The sequence below is a fragment of the Pteropus vampyrus genome, unplaced genomic scaffold, assembly GCF_000151845.1.
Source record: "Pteropus vampyrus isolate Shadow unplaced genomic scaffold, Pvam_2.0 Scaffold130, whole genome shotgun sequence".
NCBI lineage: Eukaryota > Metazoa > Chordata > Mammalia > Chiroptera > Pteropodidae > Pteropus > Pteropus vampyrus.
Window position 1 is genome coordinate 4,192,243 of NW_011888911.1, and position 9,499 is coordinate 4,201,741.

The 9,499-nt window shown below is 52.8% G+C and overlaps 2 protein-coding genes across 8 annotated transcripts in view; both read left to right on the plus strand.

Annotated features, from left to right (window-relative positions):
• Positions 1 to 1,001: 1,001 nt before the first annotated feature.
• The window catches only part of GNB1L (G protein subunit beta 1 like), a 53,420-nt gene continuing 44,922 nt past the window's right edge, over positions 1,002 to 9,499 (plus strand). For 2 of the 7 annotated variants that reach the window (XM_011367189.2, XM_023534697.1), the window contains exons 1-2: positions 1,002 to 1,068; positions 1,392 to 1,487. In XM_011367189.2, coding sequence (XP_011365491.1) covers positions 1,064 to 1,068; positions 1,392 to 1,487 — 101 coding nt within the window. In that variant the 5' untranslated portion in view covers positions 1,002 to 1,063. Of the gene's footprint in view, positions 1,125 to 1,391; positions 1,488 to 3,564; positions 3,666 to 4,727; positions 4,940 to 9,499 lie in introns of those variants that run through there. The other 5 variants (XM_011367193.2, XM_023534696.1, XM_023534695.1 and 2 more) reach the window with 5 other exon arrangements.
• RTL10 (retrotransposon Gag like 10) lies at positions 3,794 to 5,962 on the plus strand. The gene is given in 4 exon segments (XM_023534692.1): positions 3,794 to 3,939; positions 3,942 to 4,071; positions 4,073 to 4,259; positions 4,262 to 5,962. Coding segments are annotated over 4 exon segments (1,122 nt in total). The 5' UTR covers positions 3,794 to 3,818; the 3' UTR covers positions 4,946 to 5,962.

Genomic DNA, 9,499 nt, shown 5'->3' on the forward strand with positions numbered 1-9,499 from the left:
CGCATTTCAAAGATCAAAGAGTGAGTTTGAGTGTAAATTCAGATAACAGTTCAGAGATCTTTTCATGAAAGGAGTCAATAGACCAGGGCAGAAAGGGAGCTGGCATATTCCGTGTGTGTTCTACTGGAGAAACATCTTTTTCCAGTGAATTCAGCAGCCCGTGACCCCAGTAACTCCTGGCCTGCATCCAGGTCCTTGGCCCACAGGGCATTAGGTCCTTGGGCTGAGGGCCCGCACTCTCTCCTGCCTCTTGTCTAGGCACCCTGAGGACACTGGGAGGAGGCGTCGGGCCATGCCTGTGAGCACTCAACCTCATCCTTGACTGGCTTTTCCAACGTCTCTGGGTGCTGACTGGGCACACCACTCGTAGGCGGCAGGCTTGGCATTGGCAGCCTGCTCTCACAGTCCTCTCTGGGTCCAGTCTCAGCTGGGGTAGAGCTGCAAAAATCCACCCGCGACGAGAAACCCACAGGCTTCTCTTGGTAGCACGCAGGTGGAAGGTCCTTGGGGTCAGCCCTGCCCCGCCCTCCTGCTCTGAGATGTAAAGTATGTAGAACCAGGCTCTAAGTTCTGAGTATGGGGCACTGGATGATGGGAGATTTTCCAGGGGAGCTCTGCTGCCCCTCTACGCCCAAACACTCCCTGATGCCCGCAACTCCCAGTGCCCAGCTGACTTAAGGGCAGGAACCCTGGGCTGCGGTAGCATCAGATCCTCCATCTCTACGGGATCCGGGTGGGCGCCGAAGCCGCTCCTGCTAACTCTTCAGTCCTCAGCCCTAGAGCGTTCCCCGTCCGCGCGACACCGCCCCCTCCGATCGCCCCGCGCCTGCGCACGCAGCCCCGTCTGCTCTCGTGGCACTTGGCGCGGCACCGGGCTGAGCGAGTTCCCATCACCTCCCGCGCGGTGCTGCCGCGCTGGCAGGACCAGGAAGCGCCTGCGCGGCCGCGGCCCCACGGCGTACGGCGCAGGCGCGACTCGTAGGGAGTCCAGCGTGGGGTGGGCCAAGAGCCGGCGCGGGAACGTACGCGGCGGCCGCGTAAACGCAGGGGGTGTGGCTGCGTGATGCGGTCGGGCTCTGGGAGCCGCGCTGCGTGGAGTGGGACTTGCTGTCTTCGGCTGGAGGGTCAGTGGGGCGCCGAGAACCTAGTTGACCGGCGGTGGGGCTCCGCCTTCCATCCCTTTCCAAATCCCCATCCGCGGAGAGGCGCTCGGAGCCTCTGGACTGGGTTCCCGCTGTTCTTCTGGCCATTGGGCCTCAGTTTATCAGTCCGCGCCGGGGGCTGGGGGCGGGGGCGGAATGCCTGGAGTCAATTTTGGGCGGTTCCCGCCGTCTCTGGAGGTCGCACCCCTCCTCGCCTCACGGCGGCCGATCTTATTCTCCACTTTCTAGGTGGCATTTAGACTCGCCATCGGAGGGAGAAGCGTCCGCAAGGTCTCTGGCCGCAGACCCGTGGACCCTTTTCGCGGGCTCCTCGCGTAGCCGCAGGTGGGTCGGCAGCTTCTTGCGGTGGGGCTTGTGAGCTCATATCCCCGCAGTTCCCTGCATGGCGGTTGCGGGAGGAGTGGTGCAGTAGTCTGTCCTGAAGTGGAGGCACTTGCTGTGAGGCTTTGGGCAAGTTATTCTACTGCAGGGGCCCCTGGGTCTCCTTGGAGCAGAGGGCGCTCCAGCGTTCCAGGTGCTGCCTTTGGCTTTGCGGAGGCAAGTGTTTGTGTGCCGCGCTACTTGCTCCTTGATAGAGCGCTCGCTGTCCAGTCCAGGAGAAGGGCCCAGATTCCTCAGTGCCAGGCAGGGATGGGGAGAAACGAGAGACACCAATAGACTGAGACAAGGTTCTCTCACAAGTCAGGCCCAAGCTTAGGAAGGTTCACGCTCAAGCGTGGGGGTGGGGAAGGGACTATTTGGCGCAGAGGAGCCTTCTCCTTGAGGCTGCTGGGAGCACACAGGCATGCCGATGAGCGGCAGTTTTGTGAGTGGGGATGGGAGGTCGGGACTGTGAGAAAGGGAGGTCAGAGACCTGGGTAGTGCACTGGCTCCTGCGCATGGGATGTAGTCTTTGCGGGCGGCCTGGTAGCTAATCTCAGATTTGGTGGTAGGAGGTGGGATGTGGTCATTGCTTTTCAGAGCTCAATGAGGGACTGGACTGGACTTTGAGTGTACTCCATTCACGTGCTGCCCCTTGGGCCACTGCTGCTGGCAGGCCGTATAGCTTATTCTTTCCTTGTGTTAGGACGGGAAGGGCTTTCAGGTGGAAGACCGCACCCCCAGAGTAGGTGATGTATCTGAGCGGTTTCAGAATGCTTGTGGCGGTGGTAGGTGCCTGTAGCCTTGGCAGTTTTGAGTGTTTCAGGCCACCCTGGGAGGTGTTGGGCAGAAAGATCAACAAAGCTGTGCTTCCTTGGAGAAACTCACTGTTTCTCCAAGAAACAGTGAGTAGAGACGGGAGTAGATAAACACATAGGTGTGTGCAAGCTGTGGTGCCCATAGGTGTGAGTTGATGGAGCATTAGGGTATGAGTGGAGGAGTTTTGGGGAAAATTGCACAAGGAGGGGTGAAGCGGACAGTTCTGTGGAGGCCATGAGTGGACTTCCTTTGCAGAGACTGGGAGGTGACTCAGGCTGGGCAGTGTGAGAGCCCAGGGAGAGGGCTCCTTGCACTGGACAAGTACTGTACCTGCTGATGGTTGCATCCTCCTTTCCCACTTTGGGGCTCTTTGGACTGCTCAGGGTTGGTGATCTTTGCTGTCCAGGCCATTTGCAGGAGTGACTTTGGGGAGATGAAGGAAGACACAGCAAGTGGGATTAAACTTAGGAGATCATAGTTGCTGGGCTATTGATAGGAACGGGGAAGCAGGGAGGTGGCGTTCAGGGTGTGTGTGGCATTGCCTGCAGGCTGTGCTCTTTGATTGGTGAGGCGATTCTGGAAAGCATTGGAGGAAGGCTGAAGGGCACAGAATAGTGGGGCCTCGCTCTTCCGTCCGGCATATAGGTAGCATCCACCATGCTCCTGGTGCTGTGATGTAAAATAATCTTATGACACCATCTGTGTACTTAACGGTAACAATGTTTTGGGTGGCTAGGAGACTCCTTAGCAGACTGAAGCGTAGTTCCTAATTGGCGTAGGGAAGTTGGCGCTTAAGAGTTTGGTTGAGAGCCAGATTCAGTTGCATCCGCCACAGACAAGTGACTTCACTCACAACTCTGCCTCAGGGACCATAAGAGTACCAACCTCATGAGGGGGGTCACTGTTTGGCATGGATAGAGCACTCAGTAAAAGTTGCCACTGTCGTTCTCCTGAAATTCCCTGATAGCTGGCCTGTCCAATGAAGTCCATGGGGTTCCAGTCTGGCCCCCTTTCCTTCTCCTGGTACTGACAGCATCTGCCATCACATCTTGCCTGACAGGTGGCATTTGCCTGTCTTCTCAAACCGCCCAAGCCCTCCTTCCACTTAGAGCTCCTAGCGGGTTACCTAGGGTTTGCCTGCTTGTTGCCTCTTGCAGCCTGATGTTGATGGTTGGGCCTAGTTTCTGGTCTTCCCCACCTTGTTTTTGGACAGATTGCCTTGGATGGTGACCTGCGTCTGACAGTCCCATCAACTCTTCTCAGCTCTCCTGAGGCCGCAGCTGGCAGCTCCCCTGACCCTCAGCACTTGCCTGGAACACCGGGGTTTGCCACACCTCTCTCTAGCCCATCTCTGTCCTGTTTTGTCTTGAGTGTCACTTCTGACCACCCTTCCCCCTGCACCATCTCTTCTTCCTGTTTCCCTTTCCTTCTCTTAGTTGGTATACTTGGTGCAGCAGCCCCTCTCCAAATCCCAGCATGCCCCAGGGCCGGCGCGGATGGCAGGGTCCTCTTAATCCCATCCAGGCAGCAGCTAATTACGCCAAGGCACATCCTTGGCAGCAGATAGACTGGGCCTCTTCTGGAGCTGCATATGCCCCCCAGTGGATCCCTGGATTGAGCGACTCTGCTGTGGGGACCCTGGGTGTCCCACAACCATGGAGCAGAAGAGCACAGTGAGTGATGCTCTCAGCGGTGAGCCCACAGAAAGGGGTCCCCCTGCTATACGCATGTCCACGGCCTCTCAGGGTAGACTTTCACTGGGTGCCAGGCTCAGACCTAGGCACCTTTAATAGTTCCCCATGGCTGCTGGACCTCTTTTTGGCTCAGCTGGGTTATTACATGTCTTTCTGCTTTGAGCACTACCAAGACAACCTCAGCCACATTTGTGAGATCCTGGGACATTTGACAGGCCGAGCTCTTGGGTGTGGGCAGCCCCCTACCTCAACAGGGACCTACCCCTGCCCGACGATTATGAGCTATTTTGCCAGAATCTTGAGGAGGTTATTCAAGACCCGAACATTTTCACTGAGGACCGTGCCGCAGTGCCCTGCCCTTTGTTCCCGGCCTTGAGCCAGCCACCAGTGGCCCCGCAGCTGCCTATGGTGAGGCAGTACTTAGCTAGGTTCTCAGAGGCCCTGACACTCAACATGGGTGCTCCACCCAGGCCTGTTCCAGCCACTCTGGCTACCCCTACTATTTCTAGTTCCAACTCCACATCCAGAAATGCTCTGCCTGAGCACCAGCTGGCCAGGGAGGCAAGCCCTGAGTTCATGGAGCCCCCTGCCCTGTCTAGTTCTGCATGCAGTGCTGATCCTGGTCTGATGGGGCCAGCCTTTTCCCAGCCATAGGTGGTGGCCCCCAAACTTGTCCCTGTACTTTCAGAATCTTCTAACACGCTTGCCCAGAAACCAGATGCAGCTTGCCCAGGGGGTCCAGAACCCCAGAAGACAGAGGAAGCGGTTTCTGAGACAGAAGGAGACAAGGAAGCATCTTTAGGTAACCCTTAGGAGGCAGTGGACACCCCGGATAGCCCAGGAGAGCCACCATTTGCTCCTGTTCTCCACTCTGTAGCCCTGGATTCTGAACAGTCCTGGCAGGTATAGCAGTGCCCCTCACGATGAAGTGGCCTATGTAGCCGAGGAGCCCCATGGACCCCCATCAGGACAGAGTGGCATTGCCAGATGATTCTAGACATAGCCCTGTCAGATGTTGCTTTGTGCGCTTGCCCTGTTGCTGGGCAGGAGGTGCACTTGTTTGGGCTCTGTCCTGTCTTGAATACAAACAACTCTTTACATCTGCCACTTCCATCAACCACAGCAGAACATTGGCTTCTGCCCTGTGTCCTTCATCCTCCAACTCCCCCAAAGGCTGCTTCCCACTGGGCTGTCTGCAGCATCTCCACACTTGCCCAGGGCATACCATCTCAGCTGGACTCGTTCCCACTAGTTGGACAGAGTTTTGTAGATCAGGCCCCATCAGATATTTGCACTATTGTTGTAGACCCCACCCACCCATGCACACACAAGACCCCGCTACAGTGCTGGCTGCAACTGGACCAGATCTGCCATGCCAGCCCTGTTTGGATCTGGTCCCTGGATGGTCTTTGCTTTGGTCCCCACCCCTATCTTTGCTCCTTATGACCTCTGTCCTCTGGGCAGGAATTTAAGGAGGGCTGCATAGAGAAAGGCCACTTCATTGCTGAGTGGGTGGGATGGTATCTTGGCAGAGAAAGATGCTTCCCTGTGGATTTATCAGCCGTCCTGGCCAGCTGAGAAGGCTCGGATGCAGGAAAGTGGGATGTAAGCCCCCTTTCAGTCTCAGCTGTGGTCCACGTATTTCCCCTTCTGTATGTTAAATTCTGGTCACATTTGGTTTCCTTCAGAAGGTGGCATAAGTTTTTACATCTCAGTGCCTTTGCCCATGCTGCCCTCTCACTTTCTGTCTTTAGCAGTCCCTGTCTTCTGCCTGCTCTTACACATTGCTGGTTCAGTGAAAACCCCAACACTACATGACTTGTGTCTCTGGGTAGACTGTGAGCCTCTAGGGCAGGGGTTCCATCTTAGTTGGTTTTGTGTCCCTAGTATACAACTGGTGCTCATTAAATGTGTGTTGGATTCATAGCTGAGCCTGTGGTGTGGTGGCTGCTGAGAAGCAGAGTCCTTGTTCTGTTGGCAGGAGCGCGGTGCCCATTCTATCAGGAATAGAGGCTAGGTCTCAACAGCGAGTGCCCCAGGTCATATTTGCAGGTGTGGTTTCCACTGGGGGCTTTGAGGATCCAAAGATCTCGTTGAAGGAGTTGGGCTGAAGTGAGTGGGAGTGGAAGGTTTGGCAGGTGGAGTGTGGCCTTGAAAACTGGCTTCTCCAGAGCTGTGTGAGCCAGAGGTGAAGTGAGAAGCAGGCAGCAGACCTGGGCTGTGAGGTCCCTGGGGCCCAGAGGATTGGAATGAAGAAAGACCTGTTCTGCACAAGGATAAGTTTTCTAATAATGAGAGCTGAGCTCGAAGCTCCCTCAAGCCAAATTTAACACAGGATTGGTACAGCGCATCTGTGGTTAGGCAAGAATTTCAAGCTCCTTTCAGTTTTACAGTTGTGGAAACAAAACAGCAAAAGAACACCTTCCTGGAAAGTAGGAAAAAATAAGGGGAAATGTTCACTGCAACTAAAACTAATTATTTTAGGAAAAACAGTAATAGTCAAACATCTGGTAAAAATTTTAAATGAAATAGACATTGTTTTATTTAATAACTCACTTAAAAAGGCTCTGGGTTCATATAGTTTTATGTGTACGTTATTTTAAGGCATAGATACCTTGTAAGTAAAAGTTTCAAATCTTGGAAATAGGTGGGAAGCTAATATAACCCTAAAAGCAAAACAAGGTGAGGGAAGAAATCAATGTGCTGTCTTGATTCTAATCAGGTGTGGAAAATCCCTGGCCATCCTAGCCTAACCCTAATGCTTCTGTGTGGGGTCCTACTACTACCCCTCTGCTGCTGTTCACATCCAGGCCCTCCTTTTGCAGGCACAGGTCTCTGCTCCCCACTACCTCCCTTAGCTGTGGCTTGGCCTGCCTGTGGATCTGATATCATTAGCAGTATCAGAAGGGCCCTCATTTAATCTGGTAAGATGGCTCTGGCAGTAGAATCTAGAGCTGCTCTCTGAGACAGACAGCTCAGCTAACACCCCCACCATGTCACTGGCCTCTGCACAGACTTCCTTTCCTGTCTGTTTAGTGGACCTAGTGTGAATTTCTTCAGCTCAAGATCACCATTTTCCCTTCCAAACCCCTGTCCTATTGAGGCCTTTCCTCCTTCAGGCTCCAGGCAGCTCCTGTGGACTTGAGTTATAGTCTGACATACCTCTCTTGAGAGTCAGCTGTGCCCAGGCAGGCCTGAAAGGATTTGAGAAGAGCCCAGATGACCTGCTTTTTAATTTGGAGAATGGATCCTATTGTGGTTGGGCTCTCGTCACAAAGGAAAGTAGAGGAAGGTGGGGCCTCAGCGGTGATGGCAAAGTTGCCCATTCCTGGGTGTTTGCAGCGGGGATCAGGAGAGGTTGGGAGGGCTCTGGCCTGGCCTTCAACACAGGCAGTGCATGTGGTGTTGCAAAGTGACAGCTGATGTTTCGCCTTTCCTTTTGGCAGATGCCATGACCTAGCTGCTTTCTCACTGTGCTCTGTACGGGAGCCGGAACACAGAGGGCCAGGAGAGAAGGACCTTGAGTCATTTGCCACTCCTGGCTCTCCACACAAGTGGGCTAACTGGAGTAGGGTGCTCTTGGGAGTGGCACGGTTTGGCAGGGTTTGCTGGATGGGCTCAGGGGCAGGCTGAGGTGCTGGGGCCTACCTTGCAGATCATCGTGTCTGTCCCTCACTCTCTTGGAAATACCCACAGATTTTATTTCCTAAAGATGGGACATAGTGGACTCTGTGGAAGGGTTTTTAAAGAACCTATCTCCAAGGAAAATTATAGCACTGGAAGTACTGAGGAAAAGGTCCTGCGAGATACTGAACATTTTATAAAGCTGCCATAATGAAGGTGCTTGGATGTTCGTGTGGATGGATGAACAGGAGAATAGAGAACTTTGGAATAAACCCAAATAAATAAGGAATTTAGTTCATGCTAGAAGTGTTACGTTTCAAATTAATGGACTCTAATAAACTCCGTACAAGGAATTGGAACAAGTGGTTAGCTATCTGGAAAATAGTAAAACTGGATACATACTTCACTCTATACCAGCCTATACTCCAGATGGATTAAAGATTTAAACATTTAAAAAATTATTACTACAGAGTGAATTTTTTTCCTGCCTATGATTCCAGGACTTTAAAAGTTTCAGACACCTAGGATTGCTGAAGATACGGAGAAACACTTTTTCATGCTGTTGGTGGGAGTATCAAATACTGTGATTCCCTCACATACATTTCTCAGCACACAGACTATGACCACTTGATAGTGTGCAGATTCGTTGCTCATTCTGCAGTGTGGGGCTTCAGAGCATGGACTTGAGCTTGGTCACACCTTGCCTCTTCCACTTGCAAGCTGAGGGTCCTTGGCGTCACCCAACCTCTCTGAGCTGTTACAGTAGTTCATCTTCACAAGACAGTGGGAGGGTTGAATGAGGTAATGCCTGTGCAGTGGCCTGAGCTCTAGTGACTGCCTAGTAGGCCTCACTGCATTAACAGCAGAACTGGGAATAGCCCAAAAGTCCAGTGGTAAAGAAAGAGCTAAATAGCTATTATCCTGTTGTGTGAGTCAAGAGATGCCAGGTCGTGCTGCAGTAACAAAAACCTTCAACATCTCAGCCACCCGTCTGTCACAGATCAGCTTGGGCACCCTCTGCCCTTTGGAGTATCTTTAGGGACCTGTGCTGAAAGGAACCCCACTGGATATGTTTCTTCACGACCACAGAGGTAGCGGAAAGACCACAGAAGACCACAAGAGACTGTCACTGCTCTTTTCGTTACTGTGGCCAGAGAAGCCACTAAGCCATACCTGAATTCCAAGGGATAAGAGCATCAAGTCCTCCCGTGGGGTGGGGTGGGGCAGGATACTCAGCCTTGAAAAGAGCAAGCATCCACTGAGCAGGGCTCAGCAGTGCCACCATCAAGGCAGTGGGGTGGGCTGCATCAGTACCCTGGAAAGAACTCAGTTCTTGAGTTCTGGAGGCTAGAAGTCTACAGGGTTGGTTTCTCCTGAGACCCTCCCTGACTTGTGATGACTATCTTCTCCCTATGTCCTCACATGGTTGTCCCTTTGTACCAGTCTGTATCCTGATCTCTTATAAGGACACTGGTTATATTGGGTTGGGGCCTACCTATATAACCTTATTTAACTTTAGAACTTAAACATCCGAATTTTGAGACGACACTGTTTAGTCTATGATACTGCCCAGGATGGATTTCTTTGCTTTTATTTTTGCAATTTGGGGCAGTGTTGTCATGAGCACCCTTCTGAGTAGCACTGCCCACATGCAGAGCCCCTCCTTCTTGGAGCAAGAAGTGCCCACTTCTGTATGCAGCCCTCTTTTCTTAACTCTTCCTGCCTGAGAGTCCAAAGACATTAACCCTGCATTCCCAAGTCTTAATGTTTTGCCTTTTACATTGACTGGAATTTTTAACAGCATGATATGTGGAGAGGTCTTCTGTCAGCATCAAAGAG